Raw genomic sequence first — 19302 nt, 5'->3', positions numbered from 1 at the left:
CCCCTCCCGCCGTGGGCCCCCCGCCGCCCCCGAGGGACAGCCCGCAGGGCACGCCTCTTCCGCGCGCCGCCGCGCTCCCGCTCTCGGCGGAGGGCCAGCTAGGCTCATCTCCTTGTTCCGCGGAGCCGTTTCCGTCCCGGCCGGGAGGACTCCCGCGAGGCCCCGCCCTCCCGCGAGCCCCGCCCTCCCCGCGAGGCCCCGCCCTCCCCGCGAGCCCCGCCCTCCCGCGAGGCCCCGCCCTCCCGCGAGCCCCCCTCCCGCGAGCCCCGCCCTCCCCGCGAGCCCCGCCCTCCCGCGAGCCCCCCTCCAGCGAGCCCCGCCCTCCCCGCGAGGCCCCGCCCTCCCGCGAGCCCCGCCCTCCCGCGAGCCCCGCCCTCCCGCGAGCCCCGCCCTCCCGCGAGGCCCCGCCCCGCTCCGTACGGCGCAGTGCCGGCCCCGCCTCTCGCGGCGTGGTCCGCTGTGCCTGCGCTCCGGCTCCTAGGCCCCGTCAGCCCCGTCAGCCCCGTCAGCCCCGTCAGCCCCGTCAGCCCCGTCAGCCCCGTCAGCGCCGTCAGCCCGGTCAGCCCCGTCAGCGCCGTCAGCGCCGCCAGCCCCGCCAGCCCCGCCACACCCAGCGGCCTGCGTCCGCCCCTGCCAAAGAGCGTCCGCGGGGGCTCCTGAGTCTCTCCGGCCCCGGGCCCGCCTCCGAAGGCGTGGAGCGCCGCTGCGGCCGGTACGTGGGGGAAGGGAGCGCAGACCCTCGTGTCGGCGGCGGGGAGCCGGCCTGTGCGGGGCTGAGCTCGGGCTGCCTGGCGGCGGGGCTCCTTCCGTCCCGGTGCACCCCCAGTGTTGGCAGCCCAGGAACGGGACGTGGGCCGGGATGGGGGGAGATGCGGGCTCGGGGGGTAGTCGCAGGGAGGGGGGCTGGGAAGAAGGGCCTGTTCAGCGGGGCTCGGGACTGACGCCCCCCGGGTTCAGCGGGGCGGGTTGGGGGAAGTCCGAACCCTCCGTGGCCGCAGCGGACTTGCGGGGTCCGGGTGATGGGCTGCCCAGGCTCCGCGCGGGGACGTAGCGTACGACTCGAGTCATGCGTGCGAGCCAGGGGCAGGGCCTGGGACACCTGAGAAGGTGGCTGGAGCAGAGCGGTCTCCCCGTGGGCGCCTCCCCGGGCCTGGACTGGGCGGCACGGGCTGCTGCAAAACACCGCTCCGGCCGCCTGGACACTGTGCACAGGGTCCCACGTAGTAAGTGCGGTGGGGTTCGCCCAGGATGAAAACAGTTCCCGTTTCCTTAAACCTGCGGAGTTTAATTTTTAAGAATTTAGCCCCGTGGCGTTAAAAAAAAAGAAATCTTTATTATTTGCCTCTTTCCAATTTGAAGTCACACCAACCTACGGAACTCGATGTTTCTAAGGTTTCCTGTTTTGTGAGTATGATACATAGTTTTCAATTCACGGTGGAAAGTAGATCATATCTGCGCAGACCAGCTATTGAATGAATTTTAAAAGGTCGAAAATAATGGAAGGGAATGGAAAAGGCTTGGTAAATTGGAGTGTGTGGCTTAAAGCCAGTGAAACTTGTTTTTCATTGTAGAAACATGGAATATTGAGAAAAAGTATAGGGATAAAAGTTAAAATCCCATGTAATTTCGCCAACTCTTAACATTTGGGTGCAAATCTTCTTAATTCTTTTTGTATTTTATTGCAAATTAAATGTACATATTACATCATTGGGGTCATATTGTTATATTAATTTGTTTGCTTTTTTCCCCCCACTTAGCACTTGCCTGGATCATTAAAAATTCTCCTTAAACATCTTTTTAAATGGTTGTATGGTTATCATGGATTCATTCTTTTATCACAGTAGAAATTTAGTTTTGTGTCAGGTGCTGCACTTGCAGGGGAGATTCAGGGCTGCTTCAGATTTTCAGACATTATTCCAGCCTAAATAAGCAAAATCTTGTCAGTATGTGGCATAATGAGAGTAGATACAAAGTTTAAACGAGAGGTGGAAATATTGTTGTTTCACTTCATTGGTCAGTCTGTGGCAAGGCTCAGTTGGGTGATTCTGTGCAGAGGTGGCCTTCTGTTAGTGCAGCATCTAATCAGGCCAGGGCTTGGGCTGCTGTGGCCAGGCCGTCTTCAGTATGTCTTGTCTTGCCTCTCCTGCATCTTCTTGTGGGGTCCTGATACCACCAATTTCCCAGGTATGGGAGTGGGCCTCACCAGCTTCCTTACCTTGTCAGTGTCTCTGAGAAACTCTAGTGAGGGTGGCTGTGTGCAGTGTTGATTTCCCACTATTAAATTTGCCCACATCTTACATAACACCAAGACGCAGCTACCTTGGGTCTCAAGGAAAAAATGTCCCACAAATGCCCTCATAGTTAACTGCCTACTGGAGGTTTCAGAGCATGTCCCCAAGTTGTCTTTACCCTCAGGGCCTCTGGAGCTGTCCTGTACTTCCTTCTAGCCCTGGCCATTAAAGTTATAACTTTTCTCCTAAGAAAATCCCTCTCATTTTCCAGCTCAATCATTGTGGCCCTTCATTTTTCTCTCACTGATGTGTTCCTGTTCTGCTTCATGACAGAGTAATTGTGTAATTTTGGTTTACATTTCTCCTTGAGTCTGAAATAAGGTGATTTCTGAAGACTGCTTGTGCATTTCCTTCTTACTCGCCTTTGAATTTATAATTCCACTGGTTCCCCACCTCCTAAACTCAGAAAGTGAATACACGGTCTCCTTTTCTTGATCCTTGAATGTACATACCCCCAGCTTCCCCACCCCCAACCCATGGTTGAACTCACAGTGTGTTTGTATGGACATTTCAACCACTCTGGTCAGTATTTACCTCTTACTGTAGGCAAGTGATCCAGTAGCTAATCTAACAGCCACATGAATCCAAGTCATTTATAGGCCTCCCTTTGGCCCTCTGTGCAGTCCAGCACATGATAAGAACAGAATTTGGGATGGCTATCCTGTGCCCCAGAGCATCTGTGAAACCTGTATGCTATGCCTTTTAGTCATTCCTGGCAGCCGTCCTGGTTGACAACCTGCATAAAATGGAGAAATTGTTTGCAGTTGCAGAAATCATTCTATCTTTCAGTGCCTAAGAAGACTACATATGTTGAATCATTGTTTTTAGATTGGCCCCAACTGGGACCATGAGCCTCTCTTCCATACCCACACTTAAATGTCCTCCCATCTGGTATTTTGGTACCATGTGCTGGTCATATATATTGTAATGGTGAACCAAGCTCATAAGCTCATATTAGGATCCTCTGGTGAAAGCAGGTTGCAGAACTCAGCTTAGGCCAAGGCTGCCATGAGGCTTCTTGTTTTCACTACTTTAGACTTGCTGTTCACTCCATTGGGCCAGCCAACTGGAGAGTGGGTTTAGGGCATGCCTGGATTCCACTGACCAGTTAACTGTAAAACTAAATCCTCCTTACCTGTACTCTGCTGCATGCAGAGCACAGGGGCAGGAGTCCCCCAAGGAAGGGACATCCAGAGGTTTTCTATACAGGGACAAAAATTCCCTGAGCAGTAGGTTCCCCTAGGTTGGTTACAGGGACAGGAAGAAGAGAGCACAGAAGGTATAGCAGGATGAGGAAGGGCATCTTAGGCAGCCAGGGTTGTAAGTACATTTTGGCTCAATGGATGGCTTAAGTGTAGAACAGCTGAAAACTGCAAGCGTTAACAGAGCAGAGTTGGTCCTTAAAGGATTGTCACCGACAGTGTTGAAACCCCAAAAGCATTTTATGTACTGGAGAAAGGGATCAAAGCTTACCAAACTCCACTAAAAAGCCTTAGTAGTCTTTCCCCCCACCACATGGTTCACATTGCACAAAGCAGAGTCCATGCAACACTGCCATTTGTGTTAGTCTTTGAGACTTATGGAGCAAAAGCATGCACCTGTACAGTTTGGCTAGGCCAGTGTTTCTTCTTTTTTTTTTTTTTTTTTTTTTTAATTTTTATTTATTTATGATAGTCACAGAGAGAGAGAGAGAGAGAGAGGCAGAGACATAGGCAGAGGGAGAAGCAGGCTCCATGCACCGGGAGCCCGACGTGGGATTCGATCCCGGGTCTCCAGGATCGTGCCCTGGGCCAAAGGCAGGCGCCAAACCGCTGCGCCACCCAGGGATCCCGGCCAGTGTTTCTTCTAATGACAAAACTGTAAAACTGACTTTATTGACTAAGTTCATAAAAATGAAAAAAAGATCTTTTTCAGAAAATCATTCAAAGAGCACTGGTCTTCAGTTCTAAATCTGCCATGCTGGTTGTGTGAGTTTGGGTCTTATGAACATAGTACAGTGATGTCACAGGATTAAATGACCCCTAAAGCTCCTTCTCCTCTAAAAATTCTATCATTCTCCAGCTCCTTTGGTGCTTTTGGCAGTCTCCTTTTGGATAAGAGGGAATGTGCCTAGATGCTGAGTCCTTTCTTTTCTTTTTTTTTTTTTTTAAGATTTTATTTATTCATGAGAGACACATAGAGAGGCAGAGACACAGGCAGAGGCAGGCTCCATGCAGGAAGCCTGAAGTGGGACTCGATTCTGGGTCTCCAGGCCCTGGGCCGAAGGTGGCACGAAACCACTGAACCACCCAGGCTGCCTGACTCCTTTCATTTTATATACTGTTGGACAGAAGGCTTTTTCATTGTTAGTTAATCTTTACTCCAAAACATCTTTAAAATTAAGCAACTCTTCTTTCACAGGGTTCGTATGGTTTTAATCAGGGGACTAAAGCAAAATATTACCTTGTATTATCCAGGTTTAAAAAAGTATCATTTGGCCTTTACTAAAAGGTGCATTTTACACGTACTGTTGAAAATGTGGGGCTCGTGCATACTATTTTACAACAGTAAAAAACCATTTTTTTTAATAATTATAAAAAAAACTCTTGCTCATTAAAATTCAATCAAAAAGAAAAATTTAAAGAAGAAAATAACAATCAGCTTACATCCTACTACTTAGACATGGTAGTTTGGAGAAATATATCTGACTAATCATTGATAGGATGTTTATTAAAACACACACAGTATAGGTTGAAATGTGAGTGTATCCACACATGGTTAAGGGTGTGAGCTCTGACCTGAGGCCACCACAGTTTAAATCCCAATTCTCCTGCTTGTTACTGTGTGACATTGGACAAACCTACTTCTGTGACCTTAGTTTTCTCATCTGCTAGATGAAAATGTTAAGAGTTTCTTCCTCATAGAATTGGTGTGAGAATTTAATGAGTAGTCCAGTGCTTTGCATGTAGTAAGTCCCCAGCAAACGTTAGCTAGTGTTGCCATTTTGCTATTAGTATGGATCCTGTATATCCGTAAATGGGATCATGCTTTGTATTTTTTTTTTTACCTTACAAGGAGTTATGAAATGTTCTCCATGTTAATAGTCACATCTGTATCCTTGTGTTGATGGTTCTGTTGTATAGTTGTGACACACTTTATGTATTTAGCCAATCTCCCCTTGTTAGACTTTCAGTTGTAAGTTATTTCTTGTTTCTTTGCCATAACTAAAACCCAGAAATAAATAAGAAAGAAAAAAAGAAAATTATAATGAACTTCTACTATATGTAGATTCTTTTTTATTATCTCCTTGGCATAAATTCCTAGAAATGGCATTGTTGTGTAATGAATAGTAGGAGTATTTAGTATTATTTTTCATACTGCCACTCTGCTTTCTGGAAAGGTGATACTAAAGTACAACATCTGTCAGGCATGTGTGAAAATACCCAATTTTCTACACCTGTACCAGAACTGGGCCTTGTCTACATTTCAACTTCAGCAAAACTGAAAAGGGAAAGGCATCTTATATTAATTTTACATTTCTTTTATTAGTATGTTTGAGCATCTTTTCAAAATGTGTGTTGGCTGCTTGTATTTCTTCTTTTGTGACTTGTGATTTTAGTTTTTTGTATTTTTTTTGTTAATCTGTGGGTGTCCAAATTGACTTGAGAATTTTTCAAGCTTGGAAACAGAGTTAAAGATGATATTCCCAAGAGTTTGTAGGAACTCTTTGGATATCAGAGATAGTGACACGTTGTAATATATTAGAAATCTTGTTAAGGTTGTCTCAAGTAATGAAGGGCATGTAGTATCTCAAATGAGAATAAATCAGTGAGCAAATATTTATTATGAATTTGTAGCTGGTGCTCATATATGTGTATAGAACTGAAACCTGCATTTAGTGTCTTTAAAAGATTATTTTATGACCTGGTAATTATGAATAAGGTAGGCCTTTTATTACGATATTAGGCAATGCATAAATGGCAGAAAACTGACATCTTTGATGCATGTCCACATGTACCCTGCTGAACCCTTGATTGTGCCCTGAACCCTGATTGTGCCATTCTTTCCAACTTGCCTCTTTATTTACTCTTTCCCACATCCCAGGTCAGAAACCTTAGAGTTATCTGCATATACCTTTTCCAAGTTGAAGGGTGTCTGGTTCTCAGCCTCCCTTCCAGGAAAGTTAATCTCTCCCTCCTGCTGCCCCACCTCACCTGTTTATGACTATGGTGCTCAGGCCTTGTGTTAGAATGATTTGGTGCACATTTGCTTCTGCTGTAGGACTGCGAGCTCCCCAGAAGCAAGATGGGGACCTTACTTTTGTACTTTCAGACTCTGTCACAGCATGGCACAAAACATTTACTACATAAATGTTCATTGTACTTGATATTTCCAGTTAAAAGTTGGTGATGCCTAAGCCTCTGTAGTCTACTGGCAGATTAACCATTTTCCCCAACTTTTTGTTATGAAAAAATTTTAAAGTTCAGAGGAGTTGAAAGATGAAAAACACAGTCTTGCCCCCTAAATTTACCTGTTGAGGTTCATATTGCTCTGACACGTAGTTAATCCTCTGCTCAGAAACTTACAGTGACTCCTTTCTGGCCATTGGAGCAGATGTGAACTGTACCTTAAATTTCAGTCAACAGCTCACAAAATGTGGCCCCTCCTTGCTCTGGTCTTACTGTTCTTATCCTATACTGTCTTTATTCTTCCATCATTGATTTGTGTAGAACATGGTTTTCTCCCTTTTCTTGATTGAAAACTTTTGCATATTAAGCGTTCTGAGTTCCCATAGCTCTAATTGGTATGTTTTATTCTTTCATTCCATATAATTCCTGACCACATTATTTTAGCTGTTTGAAGGGGAGTACTGAGTCCTGTTTTGATCTGGTTACTTTCATAAAGTGTAGCATGCTGACTTTTGATTTGGCTGGTATTTTATAATAGCGTTCCTGAAGCATTTGTGCTATAAGATGAACTCAGCATTGATTTATAATACCTATGTTGCCCCAAAACTATGTTCTATGGGAGAAAAACAAAAGTGTATTACTGTACACCAGATTACACTGTTCTATTAGATCAGCTTGTTGCAAGATCATAGTTCATCCTTAAGAATGGAAAGGTGTTCGGTGGTGTTGTGCACTCCTTTTGTGATTGTTCCCAGGAATTGATTGGCACTTGTACTTTGGAGTCATTAAAACTTAAATCAAGTACAAGCTTAGAATAAGATTGTCTAAAGTCTAGAAATTGTCCCTGCTGCGAATCAATGGGTTAGAGAGATTCACATGAAAAACATTTTAGAGGGAGGCCATTAGGCCTTAGTTTAATACCATTTGTGGGTGTCCAAGTTGACTTGAGTCATTTTTCAAACTTGGAAACAGAGATAAAGATGATATTCTCAAGAAAGAAAAACTAGGAAGGAAGCTAATAGGTAGTGCTGCAGCTGTACCTAATCTACTTGTATTTCTCTGATTCTGTTGGCTGTTTGTCATCATTATTTTGTAAGGGAATGTTATTTCCTCTATTTAGAATGCCATCCAAGTCTCACCGGCAGACTCCTATTCATTCTTTTAAATCCCGTTCAGGTGTCAAATCCCTTATAAATACTTCTGTACTCTTCCTGTGTGAAAGCACGTTTTACACTGCTGTCCTTCCCTTTATCTGGGTGTCCCCCCTGCTGTGTTCTGAGCTGCTTACAGAAAAGGATGGTGTTCCGCCTTACTTTGTTTGGGCCTAGCTTACACATGTGCTGTGAATCATTGGTTGAGCCTGTCACATAACACAACTGGATCATGAGATATTTTCCTTTTTCTTGGAATCCAGAATTAGGTGTAATTAAGAGAAAATACAAATATATGTTTGTCTATATATATTTCTCTTTTCTGTTGTAACCCATGTGCTTTATATTTTATTTTAATTTCAGCAAGTTTGTGAAAGATGAAAGTGACCTTACCAGCTTTGGATACTTGTGAGAGTTCCTTCACACCTTTGGTGGTCCTAGAACTGGCTCAGGATGTCAAAAAAGAAACCAAAGAATGGCTGAAAAACAGAATTGTCTCTAAAAAGGAAGATGGTGGTGAGTAAAATAAACATAATTCAGACTTAGTTGTGATCAGTGACTAAAAGTATATTTTCAAATACGTCTTACAGTTTTTTCATTGATATGTTTCTAAAATTAATATCTATTTCTTTGCTCTTCATTTATGTAGATATGAAAGGAGACCTTAAGTCAACATTAGACCAAAAGCAACCTGAGTGATTTTGTTCACAGCTCTAAATGCTGTGCCTAGTACCTGGCCTGGCACAGTAGGTCACTATTTGTCAAACGAAAAAACAAGTATCTACTGAGTGCTCTTTATATGTGAGTTATGATGTTGAGGGAGAGATTAATATGGTCTTCTGCCTGCAAGGATGTTACTGTCAGTGTATGGATACTGAATGCCAAATCCTGGAAATTGTGTAGTAACAGGACAAAAATAAACCCCACAATAAAAAACCCTAATGAAAGAACTGTTACAAAGCAGTGCATGCTACTTAAAAATGAATTGTTTGTAAACTAGTTGGAAGGGTAAAGGGAAGACAGAGGTGACACTTGGTGATACTTTTTGGGATGGAAAAGGATGACTTTATAGAAGCCAAAGCTTACCCCTCTCCTGAAGGGCAAATAGGCATCTAGATCTGGTGAGAGGGTGGAGGACATTTTACATGAGCAAAAACTTCATAAAATTATACAAAACAAGAATTGATTTGCACTTGCACTTCACTTAAAACTTTACCAAGTCTCCAAACACTGAATACAACTTAAATAGGCAGGTTTTTAAGTAAAGATTTTTACTGTAAACGGAAATGCTTTCTAAATAGTAAAGCCTTGGATCAAAGTGGAATTTTTAATGTTTTGCAAACAACTGAACCAAAAGAAGACTGAAAAACTGGAATACCTTCTTATTGAAATCTGACGTGTTTCACTGGGTTGGAGTCCCTTCTTTAAAATTCTTGTGATGGGCCAGTCTCCGCTGAGAGTCGCCGCGGCTTCCTGCTTCAACAGTGCTTGGACGGAACCCGGCGCTCGTCTCCCCTCCCCGGGCCCGCCGCTCAGAGCCAGCCCTCGGCCACCTCCACGCAGCGCTCTCGGACCGCCCCAAGGCCTCCGCCGCCGCCGCCCCAGCGCCGCGCAGCCGCCGCCGCTGCCGCCTCTCCTCAGCTTCCGCCATGACGACCGCGTCCCCCTCGCAGGTGCGCCAGAACTACCACCAGGACTCCGAGGCCGCCATCAACCGCCACATCAACCTGGAGCTCTACGCGTCTTACGTCTACTTGTCCATGTCTTATTACTTTGATTGCGATGATGTGGCTTTGAAGAACTTTGCCAAATATTTTCTCCACCAATCTCATGAGGAGAGGGAACATGCTGAGAAACTGATGAAGCTGCAGAACCAACGAGGTGGTCGAATCTTCCTTCAGGATATTAAGAAACCAGACCGTGACGATTGGGAGAATGGGCTGAATGCAATGGAGTGTGCATTACACTTGGAAAAGAGTGTGAATCAGTCACTACTGGAACTGCACAAACTGGCCACTGATAAAAATGACCCCCACTTGTGTGACTTCATTGAGACTCATTACCTGAACGAGTAGGTGAAATCCATCAAAGAATTGGGTGACCATGTAACCAACCTGCGCAAGATGGGGGCTCCCGAATCTGGCATGGCAGAGTATCTCTTTGACAAGCACACCCTGGGAAACAGTGATAGTGAGAGCTAAGCCTTAGGCTGTCTTCCCATAGCCACAGGATGACTTCCCTGGTCACCGAGGCAGTGCATGCATGTTGGGGTTACCTTTACCTTTTCTATAAGTTGTACCGAAACATCTACTTCTTTCGTTTGTATCATTCCTTCAAATAAAGTAATTTGGTACCCCCCCCAAAAAAATAAATAAAAATAAAAAAAAAATAAAAAAAAATAAAAAAAAAATAAAAAAAAATAAAAAAAAATAAAAGTCTTGTGATGGAAGAACATTCGTAAATGCCTAAGAGCAAGGGACTTCAGTGTATTGTCTTCCCTGCTCGTGGTGTGGCTTCAGCACGGAGACACAGGGATGGGGCAGAGGTAGGCATCTTTTTACACTGCTGGGAAATATGAAAGAGCATTCCAAAAAAGTATCCTGATATTTCAGGTAAAGGCAGTGGATTTATTTTATTTTATTATTTTTAAAAAAATTTTATTTATTCATGAGAGAGAGAGAGAGAGAGAGAGAGAGAGGCAGAGACACAGGCAGAGGGAGAAACAGGCTTCATGCAGGGAGCCCGATGTGGGACTCGATCCCAGGACCCCAGGATCATGCCCTGAGCCAAAGGCAGACACTCAACTGCTAAGCCACCCAGGCGTCCCATGGCAGTGGATTTAACACTCATGTTTACTTTTACTCTCTTTCAAACCTCTATGGAAATGACAATAAAAGGATCTTTAAAAAAGAGATATCTACTTTGACAAAGAAGAAAGAATTTAACAGCAGCACCATTTTGGAAGCTAGAAAACAGGTGGATGAGTGGTAAATAAGTTCTCAGACTTGAACAAGTCAAAGCTGAAGTTGGCAGGAGTACAAACTGAGGTGCAGTTTCGTTTGCACCACAGAATGCTCCTGTGGACTTAGGTATTAGTGATTGTAGGGGCCTATGGGGGTGGAAATAAGTGGTACCAAGAGCAAGAAAAAAAGAATCGACTGAGATTCATTTAAGAAATAGATTCCCCCGATCCCTGTATTCTACGATTGCTGCAGAAGACTGAATTTTCTCTGTAAAGGGTCAGATGCTTGGATTTTGGCATGGGGGCTTCTGTGATAGATTCTGTACTGAAAATAGAGTAATGGAGTATTGTTCCCCTTATCCTCCATCCCACTAATCTCATACCTAATTTAGTTTCTAGAATGTTAGCAGCTAGATTCAAATCATCTAGGAAGCAGATTGAATAATCTTCCTTGGGGAGTCTAACCAAACACAAAATAACCAAAGGTGTAGAAATCAGAGAGTTGCCCATGGAAAACAACCTGGCCAGAGGACTGTGCATTAAAGGCCATCTTCAGTGAGCTCCATCTAAACCTTCAGAACTTGAGTACAGCCTCCTAGAACCCCTTTCTTAAACACGCACATACAGGAAAAGATCACCACACATCTGAGGAAAGTCCCTAACATGAAAGACAAAGATTAACCTAAACAAACAGGTAGAAACAGCAAACTGCAGAAGAAGAAAACCAAGAGAGAATTAAAAACTTAACTCCTTCACTTATGAGAGGGCAGGACAGACATTCTGTAAATCAAGAGTTGGAGACTGTAAAATATTCATTTAGAAAAACAGAGCTTATATAAAGTTGAAGTATGAAAGCAAAATTTAAAAACACAGTATTAGGGTTAGAAGATAATCTTGATAAAACCTCCCAGAAAATAGAGCAAAAGGTACAGAATTAGGAACTTTGAGAGAGAAAAAGTCAGGAAGTTAGAGACTAGGCCAGGAGGTACACATCTTAAATAAAAAGAGTTCTAGAAAGGGGACAGAGGGAAAGGAGAAGAAGAAATCATCAAAGGAAACCTCAAGGGTGATGCCAGGCCTTTTCAGATGGAAAGGGCCCACTGCACTGTAGGTGAAAATGGTTTGTCATCGGAAAGTTCCAGAACCCTGGGAATGGAGACATACTACAAACTTCAAGAAAGAAAGACACAGTAGGTCACACATTAAGGATTAGACTTCTGAGCAGAAATATAGGATGCTAGAAGGTAGTTTTCTGGAGGATATCAACTTACCTGTAATTCCTATTTATTTAGAAGATAGATTTGAATTGTTAATACATTTTCCTTATATCAAGCTAGAAACAATACTTATTTAGAATGTTTTCATTTTTGAAACTTTTCTAAGATTGCTTTTACCTTTTGTTTTTGAAGGTGCCCAGCTGCTATTTAGACCACTATTAAATAAATATGAGAAAGAAACACTAGAAAATGAGAACTTATATCTTGTTGGTGCCTCCAAAATTACATTATTACTGGGTGCAGAAGCAATGGGTTTGGTAAAGGAGTGTAATGATAACACTATGAGAGCCTTTACATATGGAACCCGACATAACTTCAAAGATTATGATGGTAAGTCCCAAGATTGTTTCTATCAGCATCAGTTTATGTCAAAAATAAGTTTTTGATGAGTAGATCAGGGGTCAGCAAACACATTAAGGGTCAAATAGTAACTATTTTAGGCTATGCAGGCCATATATTCCCTTGCTGTTACTTGATACTGTCCTTGTAAAGCAAAAGCAACCTTAGACCATAAGAAATAAATGGGTGAAGATGCGTTCCACTAAAATTTGCTAATGCAATATGCCCCATGGGCCTTACTTTGGGAACCCCTGGAACGGGTGAACATAAATTAGCATGACAATATAACATATAATTCTGTTCTAATTCTCAGAATGGTAAGTATTCACTAGCTTGATACAGAAAAATCTTATAAGGAGAAATGCAGTAGTAGTCCAGAGTTGTAGAATTGCCATTTTCTGTAGGGTAACTGGTTCTGTTCTGGTCTCACAGAGGGTCCAGAAGGGAATGGATTCTGGAAAGAACTGAGAAAGCCAGGATGTCTGTGATGTCAGAGTGGGAGTTTGGTTCCAAAATAATTTAAATTGGTCCCTGCTGGGGCTTTTGGAGTTAGGAGAAGATGTGTTGTGATTAGGCTTCTTCAGACTCACTCTGGATTTTTATGTCTTAGTGCATACATGGTAATGGTAAAATTCACCTCATTTTTAAGAGGATTCACTTGTCAAAATATACTAGTTTTCTTATCAGATTGTCTTCTCCCTCATTTATGGGAGGGATTTTCAACCCCAGAAGGGAATGGCTTGAGCTTGAGAGTTTGAAGGAGGAGAATTTGTCATACAGCCAAACTTCAGTTCCATTCCCTGGTTAAAATAGTGTTAGAATTAAAGACCATGTTGCCTTCTGCTCATTGGTATTAGATGGGATCAAGCAAGCATCTGCCGTTTGGATGTTTCTACTATATTATATAAGAACTGGTATTGTAGCCTCCCCCCTCTTAGTCGTAAGAGATACATTCAGAGACTCCCAGTGGATGCCTGAAATAGCAAATAGTACTGGATGCTGTATATGCAGTGTTTTCCTATATGCACATCTCTGTGACAAAGCTTATTTTGTAAATGAGGCACAGTAAGAGATTAACAACAACAATAATAAAATAGAATAATGATGACAATCTACTGTAATAAAAGTTAATGCAAATGTGGTCTCTCTCTAAAAGTGCCTTTTATTGTATACACCCTTCTTCTTGTGATGAAGTGAGATGGTGCAATGCTCTCCTGATGAGATGAAGGGAGGTGAATGACCGAAGCATTACAACATAGTGTTAGGCTACCTCTGACCTGACGATAGGTCAGAAGGAGGATCATCCACTTCTGGACCATGATTGATGTGGGTAACTGACTGCCCAGAAAGCAAAACTACAGATAAGGCGGGACCATTGTACCATGATTGAAGAATTGTATTATTTGAAGGCAAAACAATGTTTTTCTTCATATAGCATATCAAAGGTGCTTTATGTTCTGTTTAATTTAGCAGTTTTATACTTTGCTTACTTACTCCTTATTTATTTATACCATCATTTCTGTATTCTTAACCTTATTTTGGCTATTACGGAGAAAATAATGGTAAATTTTTGCTTTCATTTAGATGACAATGATGACTTCCTTACAATGGCAGAATGTCAATTCATTATCAAACATGAGCTTGAAAATCTTAGAGCCAGAGATGAAAAGATGATCCCTGGTTACCCCCAGGCAAAATTGTATCCAGGAAAATCATTATGTAAGTCATTATATCAACTCTAATGCAATTATTTTTTTCTTGGTAGACATGGATAACAAGTTAGGCTTTATTTTTTTTTCTTACTAAAAAACATAGAACTTTACAATTACTTATTTTTTTCATGAACATATTTTTTGCTTTTAGAGCTTCATTACATTGTACCTTTAGATCAATATATTTTTTCTAGGTGTGTGCGGGTAGCTCAGTTGGTTAAGCATCTGACTTTGGCTCAGGTCATGATCCCAGGGTCCTGGGACTGAGCCCTGCATTGGGTTCCTGCTCAGTGGGGGATCTGTTTCTCCCTCTGCCTCTTCACCTCCTCCCTCCTTGTTCTCTCTCTCTCTCAAATATAAAAATAAAATATTTTTTAAAAATATATTTGTTCTATATGGCTTACTACTTATTTATTGAGGTCTCACAGCATTCAGTTAGCTTATAATTGGGTGTGAATACATACACATATTACTCCTATTAAGATTAGCAGAGTTTACTTTATGCCCAGACACTCACTGTATTGGGAGTCTGGGGAGGAATGAAAATGGGAGCCTCCTGGAGCCCACTTTCCATCCCCTCTCATCAGTGAGTGAGAACATGGAAACATGGCATAGGAAGAGGCACAAAGTGGCATAATACCTAGATGCATATCAGCATTTTGCAACTTTGTGATTTTGTGTCATTCTGTTTCAATGACAATACTAGTTTTCAGATGAAAGTGCTCACTGCAGTGTGTAATTCCACATTTGCCTCGAACCTCCCAGATGGCGGCAAGGCCTTAGAGCATTTTTGCTGCCCAAATATACATAAACGTATTCTCTAGGCAGTGTAATACTACCTTCCAGTCTTTCCAGTCTTTCTCTCATGAGGACAGATTCAGTCCATATTCAAATTTTTCTAGTTGTCACCAAATATATATAGACTTGGTTTGTTCAAACCAAGATCCAATCATAGATCACCCATTTTGTATGGTGGTTATATGTATTAACTAGCTCTCCTATTGTGATAAAGCACATGTAACATGAAATTTAAAGATTGAAAAATCTTAAAATATCTTATCCCTCTTCATAGCTCCTTTCATCTTATAAAACTGAAACTCTATTGATTAAACAGTCACTTTCCCTTCTCCCCTTGACCCCAGTACAGTCAACTACCTTTCTACTTTCTGACTGTGGTTTTGACTACTCTAAATATCTCAAATAAGTGGAATCATACAGTATTTCTTTCTTTGTGGCTGGTTTATCCCACTTAGCATTATGTCCACAAATTCATCTATGTTGTGGTATATGTTGGAATTTCTTTCTTATTTGGAGCTGAATAATTGTATGCATATACCACATTTTGCTTGTTTACTCATCCATCAGTGGACACATGGGTTGCCTCTATCTTTTGTCTATTTTGAATAATGTTATGAACATGGATGTGCAAATATCCCTTCAAGACCTTGCTTTCAATTCTTTGGGTATATGCCCAGAAGTGGAATTGTTGGGTCATGTGGTACTTCTATATATGATTTTTTGAGGTACCTCTGTATTGTTTTCTACAGCAGTTGTACCTTTTTACATCCCTACTGACAGTGCACAAGGGTTCCGATCTCTCCACATCCTTGTCAACACTTGTTATTTTCTGATGTTTTGATGGTTGTCATTCTAATGGGTATAAGGTGATATCTTGTAGTTTGATTTGCATTTCCCTGATGATGAATGATGTGGAACATTTTTTTTTTTCTCCTGTGCTTTTGGCTGTTTGTATGTCTTTGGAGAAATGTCTTTTCAACTCATTTGCTCATTTTTGAATCAGGTTGTTTTGTTGCCTTTTAGAAATTATATATTCTAGATATTATTCCCTTATATATATCATTGGCAGATATTTTTATCTATTTTTATGGATTGCCTTTTTACTTTGTTGATACTGCCTTTTGAGGCATGAAATTTTTAAATTTTTATGAAGTCTGACTTACCTATTTTTTCTTTATGCCTGTACCTTTGGTGTTATATCTAAGAAATTATTGCCAATGTTGTGAAGTCAAATCCAATGTCATGAAGCTTTTCCTCTATATTTTCTTCTAAGAGTTTTATAGTTTTGGGTCTTATACTTAGGTCTTTAAGCCATTTTGATTAAGTTTTGTCTGGTGTTAGGTAGGGGTTCAATTTCTTTCTTTCTTTCTTTCTTTTTTGGTTAGAGTTCATTTTCATTCTTTTGCACGTGGATACTCAGTTTTCCCAGTATCATTTGTTAAAAGACTGCCCTTTCCCCATTGAATGGCCTTGGTATCCTTGTCACAAATCATTTGACCATATATGTGAGGGTTTGTTTCTGTTCTATTACATTGGTCTGGATGTCTGTCTTTATGCCAGTACCACATTGTTTTGGTTGCTGTGGCTTTGTGGTAGTTTTTGAAAAAGATTTTAGTTATTTATTTGATAGAATGAACACAAGCTGAGAGAGGGACAGAAGGAGAGAAACTCAAGCAGACTTCATGCTGAGCATGGGGTGCAATGTGGGGCCTGATCTTACAACCCTGAGATTATGACCGTAAGTAAGATCGTGATCCAAGCTGAAACAGAGTCAGCCACTTAACCATCTGAGCCACCCAGGCACCCTGGCTTTGCAGTAAGTTTCAAAATCAGGAACTTTTTTCTTCTTTTTCAAGATTGTTTTGGCTAGTTGAGATCCCATGAAATTCCATGTGGATTTTATGCGGGGTTTTTCTATTTTTGCAAAAGGCCTCTTTGGGATTTGATAAGAGATTCATTGAATCTGTAGATTGCTTTGGGTAGTATTGACATTTTAACAGTGTTAAGTCCTGTGAACATGTGATGTGTTTATGTCTTATTTAGCATTGTTTTATCGTTTTTCACTGTATGTCTTTTATGTTTTTAATTTCTAAGTATTTTATTCTTTATGATGCTATTATAAATAGGATTGTTTCCATAATTACCTTTTCAGATAGTTTATTGTTAGTATATAGAAATGCAACTTGTTTTTGTATATTAATTTTGTGTCCTGCTGCTTTGCTGAATTCATCTATTAGCAATGACAGTGTTTTTGCTGAAAACTTAGGGTTTTCTACATAAAAGATAATTATCACTTATCAACAGAGATAATTTTACTTCTTCCTTTCTAATTTGGGTGCATTCTATTTCATCTCTTAATTGTTAGGGCTAGAACTTCAAAATCTGTGTTGAATGGAAGTGGTGAAAGTGGGCATTTTGCCTTATTCCTGATCTAAAGGGAGAGCTTTTAGTCTTTACCATTCAATATGATGTTTGCTGTAAGGCTTCTCAGAGATGAATTTTATTATATGGAGGTAGTTTCCTTCTATTCCGAGTTTGTTGAGTGTTTTTATCATAAAAATGGTGAATTTTATTAAATGCTTTTTCTGCATCGAGTTGATCATGTGGTTCCTCCCCCCCTTCTTTCTGTTAATAGGATATATTAAAATAAGCTGGTTTTTGTACTATCTTTGCATTCCAGGAATAAATTCCACTTGCCTGCTATGTGATCTTTTTACTGTGTGGCTAAATTGAGTTTGCTAGTATTTGATTGAGTGTTTTTACATCGTTGTGCATAAGGGATGTGTGTCTGTAGTTTTCTCTTCTTGTAATGTTGTTGTCTGACTTTGTATCAGGGTAATGCTGGCTTTGTAGAATGAGTTAACAGTGCTCCTCATCAATTTTGGGAGCAAAACTTGAGAAGGATTGGTATTAGTTCTTTAAATATTTGGTAAAATTCACCAGTGTAGTTGTCAGGTCCAGGGTTTTTCTTTGTCAGATTTTTTTCAGTCTCCTTACTAATTCAGTCACCTTACTAATTATAGACCTCTTCAGATTTTCTATTTCTTCTGATTTATGGTAGGTTTTGCATTAGGAATTTGTCCATTTCATGTGGGTTATCTAGTTTGTTGCTGGACAGTTGTTAATAGCACTCTCTTATAATCCTTTTTATTTCTGCAGAATTGGTAGTAATGTCCCCATTTCTACTTCTGATCTTAGTTAAATTAAGTCTCCTCTCTTTTTTTCTTAATTCATCTAGCTAAATATTTGTCAGTTTTGTTGGTCTTTTCCAAGAATCAACTTCGTTTTTTTTTTTTTGTTTGTTTGTTTTTTGTTTTGTTTTGCTTTTAGTTTTCTCTATTGTCTTTCTTCTTCTATTTTGCTTTTCTCTGCTCTAATCTTTCTTATTTTATTCCTTGTGCTAGCTATCGGTTTAGTTCTCCTTTTTCTTGTTCCTTAATTGTAAAGTTAGGTTGCTCATTGGAGGTCCTTGGCTACAAATCTCCTCCCTTTAGCACTGCTTTCTCCATGTCTCCTAAATTTTGTTGTGATGTCTTCTTTGATCCATTAGTTGTTTAAGAATGTGTTGTTTAATTTCCACATGTTTGTGAATTCTTCAGTTTTTCTTCTGCTACTGATTTCTAACTTCATCCTGTTGTGGTCTGAGGATACTTTTTATAATTGATCTTTGTAAATCTGTTGAGATTTAATTTGCAGCCTAACATATGACTGATTTATCCTGTAAAATGTCCCATGTGCACTTGAGAAGAATGTGTTTTTGGTCCTTTATTGTGTGACTTACCTATTAATTGGATTTTGCGGACTCTCCTGTCTCTGAGGTATGCTGTAGGTGTATGCTATGGATGCTTTTACTTGTTTGCCTTGTTGATCTGTATGGCTTTTAGAAGGTGTCAGGAAATTTGAATGTAGGTACTGATTCTTAATTGTCTACATTTCCTGTTATCTGCATATGTCTTGATATTGATTAGATTGTAACAGTTTTTGTTGACATACATTCATTCAATGTATAGACTAAGGATTACCATGATTTCAGAAGAATTTTTTTCAGTAACCTTTTAAGACTTACTTGATTGTATTTGCTTTCTTTTTGCCTTTAGGTAAGCCAGTTATGTGGGCTCTTACATATTCTCTGAAATAATTTTAAGGTTTTATGTAATTTTCTTAGACTTGTCCACCATTTTCTTGGCTATGTGTTCAGTATTACTTAGTAGCTTTTATTATGACCTTGTATCTGTAGTAATTTTATGGTGTCTTAAATAACTTTTCTGAGCTCTTACCTTCAGTTCTCATAGCTCTTCTTTGGGTTTTAGCTTCAGAGAGATGGCTTAGTTTCATTGCTTGAAATTTATGAAGAATTCCATAGGTTTCCATTACTTGGTTCTAT

At 40.8% G+C, this 19302-nt stretch overlaps 1 protein-coding gene and 1 pseudogene across 3 annotated transcripts in view; both read left to right on the top strand.

Annotated features, from left to right (window-relative positions):
• Positions 1–425: 425 nt before the first annotated feature.
• Positions 426–19302, top strand: part of ANO10 (anoctamin 10) — a 228650-nt gene continuing 209773 nt past the window's right edge. For all 3 annotated transcript variants that reach the window (XM_072793564.1, XM_072793563.1, XM_072793562.1), the window contains exons 1-4: positions 426–712; positions 8194–8346; positions 12202–12399; positions 13993–14127. In XM_072793564.1, the coding sequence (XP_072649665.1) occupies positions 8208–8346; positions 12202–12399; positions 13993–14127 (472 nt within the window). In that variant the 5' untranslated portion in view covers positions 426–712; positions 8194–8207. The remainder of the gene's footprint in view (positions 713–8193; positions 8347–12201; positions 12400–13992; positions 14128–19302) is intronic.
• Positions 9271–10265, top strand: LOC140614325 (ferritin heavy chain pseudogene; annotated as a pseudogene).

Source organism: Canis lupus, chromosome 22 (assembly GCF_048164855.1).
Source record: "Canis lupus baileyi chromosome 22, mCanLup2.hap1, whole genome shotgun sequence".
NCBI classification, from domain to species: Eukaryota; Metazoa; Chordata; class Mammalia; order Carnivora; family Canidae; genus Canis; species Canis lupus.
The sequence above is the reverse complement of the archived record's forward strand: the minus strand, read 5'-3'. Positions and strand labels throughout refer to the sequence as shown.